Consider the following 19,729-nt stretch of genomic DNA (forward strand, 5'->3'; position numbering starts at 1 on the left):
TATTTTATTTTTTGTTTCTTCACCTGAGGATTTTATTTTATTTTTTGTTTCTTCACCTGAGGATTTTTTGTTTGTTTTTTGTTTCTTCACCTGAGGATTTTTTTTTTGTTTCTTCACCTGAGGATTTTATTTTATTTTGTTGTTTCTTAACCTGAGGATTTTTTTTGTTTCTTCACCTGAGGATTTTTTTTTCTTCACCTGAGGATTTTATTTTATTTTTTGTTTCTTCACCTGAGGATTTTTTTTGTTTCTTCACCTGAGGATTTTATTTTATTTTGTTGTTTCTTAACCTGAGGATTTTTTTTTGTTTCTTCACCTGAGGATTTAATTTATTTATTTTTTTCTTCACCTGAGGTTTTTTTTTGTTTCTTCACCTGAGGATTTTTTTACTTTTGGTTTCTTCACCTGAGGACGGCTGCTTGTGTTGTGGCCGAAACGTCGTGGGAATTTTGTTTTATTAGGTTTAATTTTTATTATTTTTTTATTTCCCTTCTACGAGACTTTACCGAAAGAATCAAGAAGATACAATTTGATTATTTCGGTAAAGTCACGTAGGTAGAAAAAATAAGAAAATAAAATATCATAAAAATAATAGATCACGACGTATCGATCGCAACACAAGCAATCGTCATCAGGTGGGACAACCACAGCAGCAGTTTCTTCCTGCTGTGTCGTGATCTATTATTTTTTGTGATATTTATTGTTTGGTTCTTTCGGTAAATAAAAAAATAATGTATTTATTTGTATTTAAAAATAATGTATTATTTTTTATGTAATTTATTTTATTTTTTCACCTACGTGACTTTACCGAAGAACCAAAGAGTTTGGGGATTCCTGGAGTCACGAAAGCTTCAAATCAAGAATTGGACCTCCCTTGTCACTATAAAAATATATAACAAAGGTTTTGTCTGTTGCGGCAATAAAACAGTTGTGTTAAGATGTTAAAACGCTAAAGGGGGCGTCCATAAATGACGTCACGCGATTTTGGACGATTTTTGACCCCCCCCCCTCGTCACACGGCGTCACAAAAAGTCAGACCCCCCCCCTAAAATATGACGTCACAAATCTCTGCCCCCCCCTCCCCCAAAAAACATGCTTCAAATCGCTTTAAACTATTGTCATTGTAGTGCGTATTTAATGTGGCGCTGCACTCTGATGTTGTAGGAGAAAACATTTTAAAAGTCTTTATTTTAGTAGAACGTGTTGTCTATATTTATTTAAAGTTGTGCATTTTAATGTGACGTCACATTTCTCAACCCCCCCCCAACAGGTGCGTGACGTCATTTATGGACGGCTCCTTGTGGCGACCCACAGAGACTCATAGACACCCATAGAGATCCAGACTAATAGAGACTCACAGAGACCCACAGAGACTCATAGACACCCATAGAGATCCAGACTAATAGAGACACACAGAGACTCATAGACACCCATAGAGATCCAGACTAATAGAGACCCACAGAGACTCATAGACACCCATAGAGATCCAGACTAATAGAGACACACAGAGACTCATAGACACCCATAGAGATCCAGACTAATAGAGACACACAGAGACTCATAGACACCCATAGAGATCCAGACTAATAGAGGCCCACAGAGACTCATAGACACCCATAAAGATCCAGACTAATAGAGACCCACAGAGACTCATAGACACCCATAGAGATCCAGACTAATAGAGACCCACAGAGACTCATAGACACCCATAGAGATCCAGACTAATAGAGACACACAGAGACTCATAGACACCCATATAGATCCAGACTAATAGAGACTCACAGAGACTCATAGATACCCATAGAGATCCAGACTAATAGAGACTCACAGAGACTCATAGACACCCATATAGATCCAGACTAATAGAGACACACAGAGACTCATAGACACCCATATAGATCCAGACTAATAGAGACCCACAGAGACTCATAGACACCCATAGAGATCCAGACTAATAGAGACACACAGAGACTCATAGACACCCATAGAGATCCAGACTAATAGAGACACACAGAGACTCATAGACACCCATATAGATCCAGACTAATAGAGACCCACAGAGACTCATAGACACCCATAGAGATCCAGACTAATAGAGACACACAGAGACTCATAGACACCCATAGAGATCCAGACTAATAGAGACTCACAGAGACTCATAGACACCCATAGAGATCCAGACTAATAGAGACCCACAGAGACTCATAGACACCCACAGAGATCCAGACTAATAGAGACACACAGAGACTCATAGACACCCATAGAGATCCAGACTAATAGAGACACACAGAGACTCATAGAGACCCATAGAGATCCAGACTCACAGAGACCCACAGAGACTCATAGACACCCATAGAGATCCAGACTAATAGAGACACACAGAGACTCATAGACACCCATAGAGATCCAGACTAATAGAGACACACAGAGACTCATAGACACCCATAGAGATCCAGACTAATAGAGACCCACAGAGACTCATAGACACCCACAGAGATCCAGACTAATAGAGACACACAGAGACTCATAGACACCCATAGAGATCCAGACTAATAGAGACACACAGAGACTCATAGACACCCATAGAGATCCAGACTAATAGAGACACACAGAGACTCATAGACACCCATAGAGATCCAGACTAATAGAGACACACAGAGACTCATAGACACCCATAGAGATCCAGACTAATAGAGACCCACAGAGACTCATAGACACCCACAGAGATCCAGACTAATAGAGACACACAGAGACTCATAGACACCCATAGAGATCCAGACTAATAGAGACACACAGAGACTCATAGACACCCATAGAGATCCAGACTCATAGAGACACACAGAGACTCATAGACACCCATAGAGATCCAGACTAATAGAGACCCACAGAGACTCATAGACACCCATAGAGATCCAGACTAATAGAGACACACAGAGACTCATAGACACCCATAGAGATCCAGACTAATAGAGACCCACAGAGACTCATAGACACCCACAGAGATCCAGACTAATAGAGACACACAGAGACTCATAGACACCCATAGAGATCCAGACTAATAGAGACACACAGAGACTCATAGACACCCATAGAGATCCAGACTAATAGAGACACACAGAGACTCATAGACACCCATAGAGATCCAGACTAATAGAGACACACAGAGACTCATAGACACCCATAGAGATCCAGACTAATAGAGACCCACAGAGACTCATAGACACCCACAGAGATCCAGACTAATAGAGACACACAGAGACTCATAGACACCCATAGAGATCCAGACTAATAGAGACACACAGAGACTCATAGACACCCATAGAGATCCAGACTCATAGAGACACACAGAGACTCATAGACACCCATAGAGATCCAGACTAATAGAGACCCACAGAGACTCATAGACACCCATAGAGATCCAGACTAATAGAGACACACAGAGACTCATAGACACCCATAGAGATCCAGACTAATAGAGACCCACAGAGACTCATAGACACCCACAGAGATCCAGACTAATAGAGACACACAGAGACTCATAGACACCCATAGAGATCCAGACTAATAGAGACACACAGAGACTCATAGACACCCATAGAGATCCAGACTAATAGAGACCCACAGAGACTCATAGAGACCCATAGAGATCCAGACTCACAGAGACCCACAGAGACTCATAGACACCCATAGAGATCCAGACTAATAGAGGCCCACAGAGACTCATAGACACCCATAGAGATCCAGACTAATAGAGACACACAGAGACTCATAGACACCCATAGAGATCCAGACTAATAGAGACACACAGAGACTCATAGACACCCATAGAGATCCAGACTAATAGAGACCCACAGAGACTCATAGACACCCACAGAGATCCAGACTAATAGAGACACACAGAGACTCATAGACACCCATAGAGATCCAGACTAATAGAGACACACAGAGACTCATAGAGACCCATAGAGATCCAGACTCACAGAGACCCACAGAGACTCATAGACACCCATAGAGATCCAGACTAATAGAGACACACAGAGACTCATAGACACCCATAGAGATCCAGACTAATAGAGACACACAGAGACTCATAGACACCCATAGAGATCCAGACTAATAGAGACCCACAGAGACTCATTGACACCCACAGAGATCCAGACTAATAGAGACACACAGAGACTCATAGACACCCATAGAGATCCAGACTAATAGAGACACACAGAGACTCATAGACACCCATAGAGATCCAGACTAATAGAGACACACAGAGACTCATAGACACCCATAGAGATCCAGACTAATAGAGACCCACAGAGACTCATAGACACCCATAGAGATCCAGACTAATAGAGACACACAGAGACTCATAGACACCCATAGAGATCCAGACTAATAGAGACCCACAGAGACTCATAGACACCCACAGAGATCCAGACTAATAGAGACACACAGAGACTCATAGACACCCATAGAGATCCAGACTAATAGAGACACACAGAGACTCATAGACACCCATAGAGATCCAGACTAATAGAGGCCCACAGAGACTCATAGACACCCATAGAGATCCAGACTAATAGAGACACACAGAGACTCATAGACACCCATAGAGATCCAGACTAATAGAGACACACAGAGACTCATAGACACCCATAGAGATACAGACTAATGGAGACACAGAGACTCATAGACACCCATAGAGACTCATAGAGACCCACAGAGACTCATAGACACCCATAGAGACTCATAGATACCCACAGAGACTCAAATACCCATAGAGATCCAGACTAATAGAGACCCACATAGACTCATAGATACCCATAGAGATCCAGACTAATAGAGACCCACAGAGACTCATAGACACCCATAGAGATCCAGACTAATAGAGACCCACAGAGATCCAGACTAATAGAGACCCACAGAGACTCATAGATACCCATAGAGATCCAGACTAATAGAGACCCACAGATACTCATAGAGACCCACAGAGATCCATACTAATAGAGACACACAGAGACTCATAGACACCCATAGAGATCCAGACTAATAGAGACCCACAGAGACTCATAGACACCCATAGAGACCCAGACTAATAGACACCCACAGCGACTCATAGAGATCCAGACTAATAGAGACCCACAGAGACTCCTAGACACCCATAGAGATCCAGACTAATAGAGACCCACAGATACTCCTAGACACCCATAGAAACCCAGACTAATAGAGACCCACAGAGACTCCTAGACACCCATAGAGATCCATACTAATAGAGACTCACAGAGACTCATAGATACCCACAGAGATCCATACTTATAGAGACCCACAGAGACTCATAGACACCCATAGAGATCCAGACTAATAGACACCCACAGAGACTCATAGACACCCATAGAGATCCAGACTAATAGAGACTCATAGATACCCATAGAGTTTCATACTAATAGAGACCCACAGAGAATCATAGATACCCATAGAGATCCATACTATTAGACACCCACAGAGAATCATAGATACCCATAGAGATCCATACTATTAGACACCCACAGAGACTCATAGACACACATAGAGATCCAGACTAATAGAGACCCACAGAGACTCATAGATTAACCACAGAGATCCAGACTAATAGAGACTCACAGATACCCATAAAGACCCAGACTAATAGAGACCCACAGAGACCCCCATAGAGACCATAGACTCAGAGACCCATAGAAACACGTAGACTAATAGAGACATTACAGTGATGACACAACTACTCCGATGTCTGCTGACGCGGTTGGCTGCAGGTTTGATCACCTAAATGCGACATTGTAAGTTGTGGCCTCTACATCGACATCAGCAGCCGTACGACGACGGTAATAATACGAAGTTTTAAGTTTTATGGTTTAAAATTTCTTACAAACTCGTGGGCGGAATCGACACGCAGCGGGAATCGTTGTGAGTCGATTCCTTAGCGATACGCGATGCGTTGCTTAGCAACGGATTCAAAACAATTGCTTGGAGGAGGATGTAGAATGATGGTGGTGGTGATGATGGTGATGATGATGATGGTGGTTGTTGTGTGGTGATGGTGTTGATGTGAGTATGGGTGCCACGGTGGCTGGGTGATGTTAACTACGTCGCCTGGTGTACAGGAGGTCGTGGGTTCGATCCCGACTCTGACGCCTGCTGCTGTATATTTGGAGTTTGCGTGTCTCTCTCTCATCATCACGGTGGCTAGGAGATGTTGACTATCTCGCCTGGTGTACAGGAGGTTGTAAGTTAAAATCTCAACCCTGACGCCTGCTGCTGTATATTTGGAGTTTGCGTGTCTCTCTCTCATCATCATCATCATCACGGTGGCTAGGAGATGTTGACTATCTCGCCTGGTGTACAGGAGGTTGTAAGTTAAAATCTCAACCCTGACGCCTGCTGCTGTATATTTGGAGTTTGCGTGTCTCTCTCTCATCATCATCATCATCACGGTGGCTAGGAGATGTTGACTATCTCGCCTGGTGTACAGGAGGTTGTAAGTTAAAATCTCAACCCTGACGCCTGCTGCTGTATATTTGGAGTTTGCGTGTCTCTCTCTCATCATCATCATCATCACGGTGGCTAGGAGATGTTGACTACCTCGCCTGGTGTACAGGAGGTCGTGGGTTCGATCTCGACCCTGACGCCTGCTGCTGCTGTATATTTGGAGTTTGCGTGTCTCTCTCTCTCTCCCCGTTGTCGCGTGGATATTTATTTCTCAGGGTCCTCTGGGTTTCCCCTCCCACATTTTAGAATCAGCATCGCCGCGCGTTTAGGGGATATTCGGCTGCTGCTTTCAACTTCCACACGACGATGATGATGACGATAAGCCCACTTCGTTGAGCTATCATTTGTGACAGCAAGGTCGCTTCTGAAGATAACTATATAGTTCAGTGGGGCCTTAAATATATAAAAAGTGTAATCGTTTTATGGGGAGCGGTAGTGTCGCAGTTATCCCCCGGTGCGCTACGAACCCGGTGACCCGAGTTCGATTATCCCTCACGGCCAACACCAGTGACGATTATCTGAACCCGTCCGGGGCCTCCCCTGGGTCGATTCGGCCTTAACTGAGTACCTGGTGCGGTGTGCAGTAAACATCGCCACTGGGGAGACAAAGGCGGCCGGGCGTGGTGCTGGCCACCTACACCCTCGTATACCGTGTCGGCCTTCATAGGTGTGCTACTCGCTAACAGCACTTGTCCCAGCAGTATTTTAAGGCTATACAGGGGAACTTTGTTGTTGTTACGATTATTAATTCAAACCAACGATAAAATGCATATTTAACATACTTAGAAATCTTCTTGGTTCTTTCGGTAAAGTCACGTAGAATGGAAATAATAAAATAATAAAAAGAAAACATAATAAAATAATTCTCACGACGTTTCTTATGTTTTATTTTTATTATTTTATTATTTCCATTCAACGTGACTTTACCTAAAGAACCAAGAAGATGAATCCCTGCAGTCACGAAAGCTTTAAATCGAAAAATACTTAGAAATGTTCAATCTTGTGCAAGTGCGCGCATGTGTGTGTATCGCGTAACACAGACACCAAACGGCTAGCCGCAAACAGCACTCACTTTTTTACAGAGTGCGTCGTCGGACACGGACGGGGTCATGTGCGATATCCCTTCCCAGCAGGTCATTGACACCGAAACGAATCCTCGTGGAGCAGGTCAGCGGAAGGGAATGGCTGAGGTCCGCGTGGTCCCAAGCGGGAAGGTGTATCGACAGCTTTTTGATGCCGAGGTATTAACCACGAAATGCATCACGACCGTGTACCGGTTGTTTTTCTACATGTACGGACGCACTCGGAGACGGAGGTAAGTTAAGGGCTTTCGCCGAGTGTTTATTAAAGCTGTTACAATATTACACAGAAGGGTACACAAATCCCAGGGGCTAGGGGTCCTACTCTGAGTCCGGGTCTGCCGGCTGCTCCGGTCTCTCTCTCTCGTGTCGGATCGTGGACTCTGCCGACTCCACCGAGCGGAGAGAGAAGCACCTCTACGGCTACCACCGGCTTCTCCCCCGACTCCTTATTCGATCCCTCTCTCTACCCCTGGTTCCCTCTTCACCCTGCTCACTCTACCCGTTCCCACAGTGACCCCGCTCACGTCACGGGGTCTCCCTTAAGTACCCGAGGAGACGTGACGTCATCGCACTGAACGGCACACCTGACGTCACGTCCCCATTTTACTCCTCTACACACGTGTAATGACGACTTGACACGTTTGAGTTGAGATGGTTTCTTTATCATAGACACGTTCACTCGAACAGGCGGAGACCCCCACTGCAACAGCCCCGAGTCTCCCGCGCATCTCCCCCTTTTATACGGTCCGAGGTCACGCCCCCATTCCCGAACCTTCTCGCTGGTTCTAGACCGCTCGCTCCACCAACAAACTCCTTCCACACCCCCCGCCCCTGGGCGTGGCTCCCCGAGGCTTGCCGTGACGTAAGGGACCACGTGGTGATTTACAGGCAACGTTAGTTGAGCGTGGACAATTAGAGCCGTAAAAATAATTGTTTAAATATATTTATTTTTATTTTCAATGATAAAATATAGTATTGTCATCAGTATGACATAGCTATACCAAGTTTGCAATCGCTCATCCAGCAGCGGAGTGAGACGTGCGTGCATTGTCGTTGCAGGTGCAGCTGGTGCACTCTCTCGCCAGGGCAAGGCAACGCTGGGGCAGTCCAGGGGAGGGGCAGCTGCCCACCCACTTGGGGGGATGGGCCCATTTGGGGGGCTGGGCCCCCCGCAGCGATGAGGCGGGGCCCCCGGGGACTCTGCCCGTCCGAGTGTGGATGCTCGGCACTCCTCATCGCCTCCATAAACCGCCGGCGGCGTTCACACGGTGCCCCCCTGTAGCTCCCGAGTGTGCTCGTGTGCACCGGTGTGCATCAGAGGTCGCAACCGGGTACCCGATACCCGTACCCTACCCGATACCCAGCTACCCGTACCCGGCCGGGTACGGGTACCCGTCTGCGACCCTGGTGCGGCCGGGTAGGGGTACGGGTAGGCTGTGAGTCACTGGTGAGTAACCGTTTGTCACTCATTTCCCAACGTCTTGTCTCTTCTCACAATTTAAGTTCCTAGAATCAACCCACCCGCGCCTGCAACATGGCTTCATCCAGAGAGGTCGCAATCAGGTACCCGATACCCGTACCCTACTCGTACCCGGCCGGGTACGGGTAGGGTAAGTGTATAGCCGGGTACGGGTACGTGTACCCGTTTGCGACCCTGGTGCGGCCGGGTACGGGTACGGGTAAGAAATCAAAACCCGTTTGCGACCTCTGGTGTACATGTACGGCGTGCGTGTGTCTGTCTGTGTGTTTTACACGTGTGTGTGTGTTTGTGTAAGGGTCTCTCTGTGTGTAGACGTGTGTCTGTTTACGTGGGGAGCCGGTAGTGTAGCGGTTAGCGCCATGCTGCGCAATTGAACTTGGCTACCCGGGTTCGATTCCCGTGCACGGGCAATGCCGGTGACGAATATCTGAACTGGTCCTGGGCCTCCGCTAGGTCGATTCGGCCTCAAATGAGTACCTGGTGCGGTGTGTGTAGTAAACATTTCTACTGGGGAGACAAAGGCGGCCGGGCGTGGTGTTGACCACCCACCCCCTTGTGTGCCGTGCCGGCCTTCATAAATGCTCGCTAATAGCACTTGCCCCAACAGTCTGTTAAGGCTATGCGGGGGATCTTTGTCTTTTGTGAGTGTGTTTACATGTAATGTCTAGACACAGTGCCATCGGGGAGCTCCTCTGGCAGGCAAGGCTGCATTGGCTGGGTCATGTAGCCCGCATGCCCAGCCACCGAATGGCCAAGCATCGCAAGCATCATGTGTTTGGCCGCATAGAGGGGGCTAAACAGGCACGGCACGGTCTCGAGCAGAGGTGGCCTGATGCAGTACAGGAGGATGTGGAGCTGAGTGGACTTGCCGACGATTGGTATCAGCGGTGTCAAGATCGGCCTCTGTGGAAGAGGCTCCTGAAGGATGCTGCTACTGGGCAGTTGGAGGCGGTCACTCTCCAGCAACAACGGAGGGCCGAGTGGCTAAAGCACAGAGAGTTGGCACAGTCGGGGGGCACAGTTGGTGCATATGCTAGTCATTTTCAGTCAACCCATGGCACCTGGGTCTGTTGTGTGACCTGCCAGCGTGCCTTCGGCACTTCCCGTGACATCAAAGTGCACATAGCCTGGCACAAGCGCTGTTGTGACGTCACCACCACTAAGTGGTGAACGACGATCGTTGCGTTATGTTGCGTAGCTCTCTGATGTGTGTTCAGCTTGTGCCGCGTGTTGTTCTTGTGTAAAGATGCACGTGTTTTCGCAAGCACGGTTAATTCGATCGTCGGCACGCGGACATTCGCGTTTGCAGTCGAGTGTCAACGCATGTGGAGTGTCGTGCGTTTGTGTAGCACACAGTCGTAGACGAGGTAGTTGCATAGAGGCACCTTTTATTCGTTGCACCATTCCGGCCGTTCACACACACCGGATCGCCTCCTCTCCCGACCACGTTGCCGTACAGCCCGGCCTAGACACAACCCTGACCGCGTTGCACCCACGGCGTTGACCGAGACAGTCAACGACTGTCCGGCCGCGGAATTATCGGGCGAAGGTGGCAGCGATGAAGGCGGTGACGAGTCCACTCCCAGAAACGGCAGCCCAGAGCTCTCGCTCTCCGCTGCTTTTATTCTACTCGGCGCGGCCTGGCGCGGCCTGGCTCCGCCCTGGCCGCGCCTCCCTTCTCGAACCCACTAGCGGGTATTAATTATAGATTTGAAGCTTTCGTGACTGCAAGGATTCATACTCTTAGGTTTTTTCTGTAATTTTAATAAAAAATTTTTACCTACGTGACTTTACCGAAAAAACCTAAGAGTACCACTAGCGGGTTCTAGGGCCCTCTGGATGAGGTCTTCCGTGACCCTTCCCCCAGTTCCTCCGCCCTGCCGGCACACACACCGTGTATATGCTCGATGGCGTGTGCGTGAACTGTCCACCGCAGTTGCCGCCACTGGACAGCAGTCGGCGCTGTGTCACTACACATGTAAAACGGTGTGCCTGCGTCTTTTTCCATCAGGAATGCCGAATTGCTGCCGCACGTGATAGGGGCCGAGACTGAAGATGAAATTGCTGCGAGGGAAGTCAGAAACCTTGCCGATGACGTGGGTACGTTGTTCCTGTTCATTATATGTGCAGACCCTCTGGCTGCTACCGTATGCAGACCCGCTGCTGACTCTCTGTGCAGCCCCGCTGCTGACTGCAGCCTCCTCGCTGCTTCGGGTCGGTCACCGCTGGCCAACGGTGCCGATCCTCGCTCCCCCGTGTTCGTGGCGATCTCGCCACCCTCCGCTTCGCCCTTCGTGGCCTCTCTCTGTTCCTGGTTCCCCGTCACTCCCGTCCTCTTCCGGTTCCCCTCCTTCTATAGCCTAACCCCTCACCCCCCCACGTGACCTAACTCCTCCCCTCCTGACGTCACCTCCGGAGGGCCGTTTACGCCCGCATTACATAGGTATCACTTCCAAATTAAGGTTTTCCCGCTCTTGTATTCCCTGTACTTGCTCATTACATTGATCAATCTGCTGCTATGTAAATGTTTACGTCATAACCCACGTGCGTGCATGATGTTTTTCCTAACTTGTTTTATTATTGACTGTGTCTGGAAATGTGCTTTGCACTTGGACTATATACATTGTAGATTAGCTCTCCGGCGTGTAATTTTTTTCCCGGTGATACCATGCGTTGTTCAGCAATTAGCAACCTTTGTACACCACCACAAGAAACTAAACTAAAATTTTATATTTAACCAGGTGTAAGGCCCACTTAGCTACATATCTTGTTTTCAGAAGTGACCTGGCTATCACAAACGATAGCTCAACGAAGTGGCTTATCACGTGGAAATGTATAACAGCCAAATACTCTAAAACGCACGCTGATTCTAAATGTGGAGGGAAAAAAACGGAGAAATATCCACACGGCCACGGGTAGAGAAACACGCAACCTCCAAATATACAGCAGCAGCAGGCGTCAGGGTCGGAATCGAACCCACGACCTCCTGTACACCAGGCGAGATAGTCAACATCTCCTAGCCACCGTGATGATGATGAGAGACACGCAAACTCCAAATATACAGCAGCAGGCGTCAGGGTTGGGATGGAACCCACGACCTCCTGCGTACCAGGCGAGGTAGTTAACATCTCCTAGCCACCGTGATGATGATGAGAGAGAGACACGCAAACTCCAAATATACAGCAGCAGCAGGCGTCAGGGTCGTAATCGAACCCACGACCTCCTGCATACCAGGCGAGGTAGTTCTCTGGAAGGGGAGTGGAGTGAAGGATGTAATGGATGCGAAAGAGAAGGAATGGGAGATGAGAAGATAAGGACGGAGAAGGAACGGAGAAACGGGAACCGAGGGTGCAGGAGAGATGAGGAGAGGGAGGAGGCTGTGTGAGAGCCTAGACAACTGCTGCTGCACAGTTCAGTTTATTTCAAGAGGGTGCAGCAGGGAGATGGGAAGGGTTCAGAGTGGGGGTGACCCAGAGGTCGCAACCGGGTACCCGATACCCGTACCCTACCCGATATCCGGCTACCCGTACCCAGCCGGGTACGGGTACCCGTTTGCGACCTTGGTGCGGCCGGGTACGGGTACGGGTAGCCGCACGTGACTCACCTCAACCAATGGGTGAGAAGGCCGTGAGTCACTGGTGAGTCACCGTTTGTCACTCATTTCCCAACGTCTTGTCTCTTCTCACAATTCAAGTTCCTAGAATCAACCCACCCGCGCCTGCATATTACCCTACCCGATACCCGGCCGGGTACGGGTAGCCGGGTATCGGGTAGGGTACGGGTACGGGTACCCGTTTGCGACCCTGGTGCGGCCGGGTACGGGTACAGGTAAGGAATCAAAACCCGTTTGCGACCTCTGGGGTGACCACACAGAAGTCACGTGATTCACATGAGGGTGAAACCGATGTAGATATACTGATGACGGCTGACATCCCTCTCCACGTGCCCAGTAACTGAACCATTCGGGAGTTGAAGCTCTTAGCGCTACGGAGCGAAACGTCGGGACATCGTGTCCGGAGGACGGTACAGGCGCGAACGACCCGGAATGGCACGCGAGAGTTTAGCAGACGGCGGCGCGCCGAACCTGAAAACGTGGACGGGGTGTACGTGTACGTCGCGTGCGACTTGCGAACGTGTCGTCGTTTTTCTCTCTCACTGCAGTGGCGCAGAAGGTGGGGTCAGACGTGGTCCAGAGGGTGACCGAGCGACGTCGGTTGAAGCACGAGGCCACCCTGCGCGACTTCTCCGTCGCGCTCGGGCAGATCAACTCGGTGAGCGATAACGGAGCATGGGGAAATGCCTTTAGAGCCCGCGGGCTGGCTAGATGTGGCACGTGACTTCGTTTGTTCGGAAGCCACCAGAGATGTGCACTTTGAAATCATGGAGGTTGAAAACTTGCCACGTATGAACCACGACGCTTCGCCGACCTCGTCAAGGAACATCACCCGTCGCGCGAACTCCGGTCACCCTCCCAGCGGCGGCTTTTGGCTAAGCCATCATCTGATGATGATTGCTTTTGTTGCAGTCGAAACTTCGTGTGAATTTATTTTGTTTTAGATTTTTTATTATTTTATTATTTCCCTTCTATGTGACTTTACCGAAAGAACCAATAAAACAGGTGTTAAGATGTTCGAACACCAAATAGAAACCCTTTGCAAGGAATCGTGTCTGCATTAACCACAAGTACTTGTGGTGAACATGCAAACAAAACGAGGGTAAAACCGATTCTTATTTTCCTGTGTTTAGTTTTTTGTCCTTCCCCTCCGCACCTCCAATTTGCACGGTGGGCTACGTACGGTGCTGCGAAAGAAGGTCAACATGCGTACGTACGTAAACAGTTATCCATAATGCAAGTTTTTTGGGTTATATCGCATAAATATATGTGTCGTTAAACCTGCCATCACCCGACACAGCCAACACAGCCAATTAGTAAGGATTGTCACGTAAACAGAACATCTATAATAGATTTTTTTTTTGGGTGATATCGCGTAAATATATAAATGTGTCTTTAAACCTGCCACCTCCCGACACAGCCAATTAAGGTTTGTCACGTGAACAGAACACGCCGACTCGTTGGCATGCCAACAACCCCAAAAAATGTATTATGGATGATATTGGTCGCGAAAGCCTTCGTGTTAAACATGCAAAGTTAAATTTCGATTTTAAGCTTTCGTGACTGCAGGGATTCATCTTCTTGGTTCTCTCGGTAAAGTCACGTAGAAGGGAAATAATAAAATAATGTTTTATTTTTATTATTTTATTATTTCCCTTCTACGTGACTTTACCGAAAGAACCAAGAAGAACATACAATGTTAGTTTAACACGTGTGAGACTTTCGCGACCAATATTATTCATAATAAACTTTTTGGGTCAGATCGCGTTATTTATAAATGTGTCGTAACCCTCCACCACCCGACACGGCCAATCAGCAAAAAAGTGTCACGGGCAAATTGCCCGATGATGCTGGATGTAAATTTCGATTTAAAGCTTTCGTGATTGCAGGGATTCATCTTCTTGGTTCTTTCGGTAAAGTCACGTAGAAAGGAAATAATAAAATAATAAAAATAAAACGTCGTGAGAATTATTTTATTATGTTTTATTTGTATTATTTTATTATTTCCCTTCTACGTGACTTTACCGAAAGAACCAGGAAGATGCTGGATGTAATTACCAGCGAAACGTCGTACTCAAAAATTTTAAATGTTGTGGATTCACTCTTGAACACACCGGTGGGCTAAAGTAGTGAACTATTTGTCTTTTTCATGTGACCTCCTTTGTCAGTACCAAAATATGATAATAGGTTTTCGCCTTTTTATCTGGCAACAAAACAGATGTTACGATTTCGATTTAAAGCTTTTCGTGACTGCAGGGATTCATCTTCTTGGTTCTTTCGGTAAAGTCACGTAGAATGGAAATAATAAAATAATAAAAATAAAACATTAAATAATTCTCACGACGTTTCGGCCACAACGCAAGCAGCCATCCTCAGGTGAAGAAAATGTCATTCAGATGCTTTCTTTCCGACAGACCTGTTCTTCACCTGAGGACGGCTGCTTGCGTTGTGGCCGAAACGTCGTGAGAATTATTTTATTATGTGTTAATTTTAGTATTTCCATTCTACGTGACTTTACCGAAAGAACCAAGAAGATGTTAAAATGTTAAAACACTAAACTGAAACCTTTTACAAGGAATCATGTCTGCATTAACCACGATACATTTTTTTGTTTTTTTGTTTGCATTCTGACCTCAAGTATGTGTGGTTAATGCAGACATGATTCCTTGTAAAAGGTTTCAGTTTGGTGTTTTAACATCTTAACACAACTGTTTTGTTTCGATTTAAAGCTTTCGTGACTGCAGGGATTAATCTTCTTGGTTCTTTCGCTAAAGTTTTGTTGCCAGAATAAAGGGGAAAACCTATTCTCATATTTGTCTTTTATCAACGTGACACTTTTTTACTGATTGGCCGTGTCGGGTGGTGGAGGGTTACGACACATTTATAAATAACGCGATCTAACCCAAAAACGTTTATTATTCACGCAAAGTTAATCTGCGTGAAAAACGATAATCGATTCAAGAGTCGGTGTTCGCGCGCTTGTTTTCATAGCACCGAGTACCACCTCTCATTCACATTTTTCGGTCTCTTTTGCGTTACTGATACAACCTCATCTGCTGCGCCATTCCTATTGCTGCGGTTATACCATCTGGATTGGAGTTCTGTGCAGCCCCCGTAAAAAAAACCTCTCTTCCCTCCTGAACCCATTGGGCCCTAACCCGATCGATATAAACCGACTCATGGGATTTCAATGCGCACGCTTGCAGGATCTGGAGCGTCGCTACGAGGAGGCTGGGGAGAGGCTTCATGGTGATTTGTCCGCGAGCGACGCCGGCATGGAAGAGCTGATGTGCAGCGTGGAGGGCGAAGGGAAGCTTGCATCGGTGTCATTTCAGGTGCAAAGATAAATATCCCCCCCCCCTCCCCGTATAGCCTCAACAGACTGTTGGGGCAAGTGCTGTTAACGAGAAACATCTCAACACCTATGAAAGCCGGCATGGCACACGAGGGGCAGAGGGGGGATGGGGCAGCGGGGGGGTAAAGCGTGCATGCTCCCACCTCTGCCAAGACGTCTCGCCAGCTTGGGATAGTAGCGTCACGATACCCTTTGGAGGGGAGCCCTCTAGACATCAGAGGTCGCAAACGGGTTTTGATTCCTTACCCGTACCCGTACCCGGCCGCACCAGGGTCGCAAACGGGTACCCGTACCCTACCCGATACCCGGCTACCCGTGCCCGGCCGGGTATCGGGTAGGGTACGGGTATCGGGTACCCGATTGCGACCTCTGGGATGAAGCCATGTTGCAGGCGCGGGTGGGTTGATTCTAGGAACTTGAATTGTGAGAAGAGACAAGACGTTGGGAAATGAGTGACAAACGGTTACTCACCAGTGACTCACGGCCTACCCGTACCCGTACCCGGTGGGGTACGGGTAGCCGGGTATCGGGTAGGGTACGGGTATCGGGTACCCGATTGCGACCTCTGCTAGACATCTCACTCAGCGCGGTGGTTCTTGACATTTTACTGCAGCCGACACGGAATGGCATGAACGTTGTCGTTGTCGGTACGGATCAACTTTGCCATTTCGCATCGCAGCCCTATAGAGGAAAATCTCGCAGAGCGTGGCTTGACGATGATGACGACGACGACGACATCATACGAGATTGGCGCATCAGAACAACGTTGCCGCGTGAACACATTGTCATCACAGGAGAGAGGAAAGTGGAAACAACAAGTGACAAAATGTGCAGTGGACCACACCAACTGCGGGCTGTGTGCACCCGTGGATTGTTGACGACGACGACGATGCTGTGAGCCGGCAAATCGTGTCGCCACTTCGTCTGTGGAGTAGGGGGAGGTCACTCTCAGACTTGCTTCTCGGGATCTGTCGCCCCCCAACCTTTTCCGTTGAAGGAGCTGGAGGCGGCATGGTCGGACGTAGAGAAGCGTTCGGAATCGCGAGAGGCCCGGATTCGCGACTTGGACGTTGCCTATGGGAGGCTGGAGGACGAGAGGGCGGACAAGGTGAGGCTTGTGTTGGTCACGATTGGGACCGCTGCTTTTAAGTGTTGTCCTTACCCCCCTTACTTACTCGTAGTACAGAGTTATGACTGATGGCCTTAATCTAAGTTGTCTTGTGGTTGTTGTTGTTGTTTGACTTTCATGGCTTTATTTTGGTGATTTCGAAAGGTGTATTGGTTTGGCCATGTTTGTTTGTTGTAGTACAGAGTTAGACTGATGGCCTTAATCTAAGTTGTCTTGTGGTTGTTGTTGTTGTTTGACTTTCATGGCTTTATTTTGGTGATTTCGAAAAGTGTATTGGTTTGGCCATGTTTGTTTGTTGTAGTACAGAGTTAGACTGATGGCCTTAATCTAAGTTGTCTTGTTGTTGTTGTTTGACTTTCATGGCTTTATTTTGGTGATTTCGAAAAGTGTATTGGTTTGGCCATGTTTGTTTGTTGTAGTACAGAGTTAGACTGATGGCCTTAATCTAAGTTGTCTTGTGGTTGTTGTTGTTGTTTGACTTTCATGGCTTTATTTTGGTGATTTCGAAAAGTGTATTGGTTTGGCCATGTTTGTTTGTTGTAGTACAGAGTTAGACTGATGGCCTTAATCTAAGTTGTCTTGTTGTTGTTGTTTGACTTTCATGGCTTTATTTTGGTGATTTCGAAAAGTGTATTGGTTTGGCCATGTTTGTTTGTTGTAGTGCAGAGTTAGACTGATGGCCTTAATCTAAGTTGTCTTGTGGTTGTTGTTGTTGTTCGACTTGCATCCCACTGGGATTTTTGCACACAGTGTTGGTGTGCGGTGCTTTTTCTGCAATATTTTGCTGTCTTTTTTTGGATTTTCTGTTTGCACATATTCACTTTAAGATGTTTTCTTGTTCATGTCTTTGTTTTTTTTGTTTGTTGCGGTTGCACCCGATTCAAGAGCCGAATGGCTCACAGGGCTATACCTAATCAATGAACTTGAAACTTGAAACCCCCCCCACCGCGCACCTCCGATTAGCGCGCGGTCGGCTGTGTACGACGGTGCTCGAAAGACGTTCACCGCACGTACGATGCGCAGTCCTCAACCACCACTCAAATTCTCAGGCCTCTGCTCTGAAGAAGAGCCTTTACCGATAACCTTGCCTGTCATAGATTTATATACAGCGACGGCTGCACTCCGGCTCCGGGTTGCCGTTGACACACGCGGCGCGCTCTCGCACACTCAGATCGGCCGGGCGCTGAGGACGTACGCTCAGCTGATGGAGAGAATTGCCTTCGTCCGGCCTGAAGAAGTCCAGCGCTTGATGGACGGGGAGGCAATGGTGACGATGCGTGCACCGCGCTACCAAGTGACGCCACCTCCATTTGCATCGTCATTGCCATCGTCACCGGCTTCATCATTGTCATCGTTAGATTTTTTTCATGGATGTATGTTGAACTCCTTTACATTATACACTACACTACCATACACTATACACTACACTACACACTACACATTGGGCTCTATGAATGACGCCATCTCCATTTGCATCGTCATTGCCATCGTCACCGGCTTCATCATTGTCATCGTTAGATTTTTTTCATGGATGTATGTTGAACTCCTTTACATTATACACTACACTACCATACACTATACACTACACTATACACTACACATGGGGCTCTATGAGTGACGCCATCTCCATTTGCATCGTCATTGCCATCGTCACCGGCTTCATCATTGTCATCGTCAGATTTTTTTCATGGATGTATGTTGAACTCCTTTACATTATACACTACACTACCATACACGTTACATTACTATACACTACACTACTATATACTACACTTTACACCACTCTACTATACATCGTTAACATGGGTTCTACTGTATAATTATAACATAATTGTCAAATACGAACATGAAATTGTCACTTGTCCCAAGCGCTAAACGTGCCAACCAGAACATTTGTCACCACCAAATTTAGCAATTAGATATGACGCTTCATTTGACACTGATCCGGCGCATCTTCAGGAAGTCAGAATAAACTCCGGGAAAGTTAGAATGGTTGTCACGGTAATATTGTCATATTTATCAGGAGGGTCCTGCTTGCTCGACTGGAATTTTTATTTTAACAAAATATTCAGCCAATTAATGGTGAATCATGTTTAGTATTCACGTAGGGAGGACACCGGAGCACCGGGATAAACCCCGTGCCTTGCGTGACGGGGAAACGCCGTATCCCCGTACAGATGGAAACAGATGGAGATTAACCCTCACTTTTTTTCTTTCTTCTTGGTTTTTTCGGTAAAGTCACGTAAAAGGGAAATAATAAAATAAGAAAAATAAAACATAATAAAATAAAATAATACAATATTATAATATATTATGTATATAGTAATATATTTAATACTATGGTTATAATAATATATTTTATATACAATAATATTTTTATTATTTTATTACTTCCCTTCTACGTGACTTTACCGAAAGAACCAAGAAGATGAATCCAAGCAGTCACGAAAGCTTTAAATCGAAACCTCACTTTGTTGTGCCGCCTTTTCCCGGCAGAGCCAGGTTGCCATCTCCTCCTCGTCACCCACCCAAGCGATAGGAGTTTTGCAAC

The 19,729-nt window shown here is 47.1% G+C and overlaps 1 protein-coding gene across 3 annotated transcripts in view; it reads left to right on the forward strand.

Moving 5' to 3' along the window:
- The first annotated feature begins 5,986 nt into the window (after positions 1 to 5,986).
- LOC133360146 (coiled-coil domain-containing protein 180-like) overlaps positions 5,987 to 19,729 on the forward strand; it is a 91,698-nt gene continuing 77,955 nt past the window's right edge. For 2 of the 3 annotated variants that reach the window (XM_061578733.1, XM_061578735.1), the window contains exons 1-8: positions 5,987 to 6,078; positions 7,650 to 7,760; positions 8,661 to 8,869; positions 11,093 to 11,181; positions 13,243 to 13,352; positions 15,901 to 16,029; positions 17,047 to 17,157; positions 18,350 to 18,445. In XM_061578733.1, the coding sequence (XP_061434717.1) occupies positions 7,701 to 7,760; positions 8,661 to 8,869; positions 11,093 to 11,181; positions 13,243 to 13,352; positions 15,901 to 16,029; positions 17,047 to 17,157; positions 18,350 to 18,445 (804 nt within the window). In that variant the 5' untranslated portion in view covers positions 5,987 to 6,078; positions 7,650 to 7,700. The remainder of the gene's footprint in view (positions 6,079 to 7,649; positions 7,761 to 8,660; positions 8,870 to 11,092; positions 11,182 to 13,242; positions 13,353 to 15,900; positions 16,030 to 17,046; positions 17,158 to 18,349; positions 18,446 to 19,729) is intronic. The other variant, XM_061578734.1, reaches the window with a different exon arrangement.

The sequence above is a fragment of the Lethenteron reissneri genome, chromosome 67, assembly GCF_015708825.2.
Source record: "Lethenteron reissneri isolate LAM-NWPU_2019-01 chromosome 67, ASM1570882v1, whole genome shotgun sequence".
NCBI lineage: Eukaryota > Metazoa > Chordata > Hyperoartia > Petromyzontiformes > Petromyzontidae > Lethenteron > Lethenteron reissneri.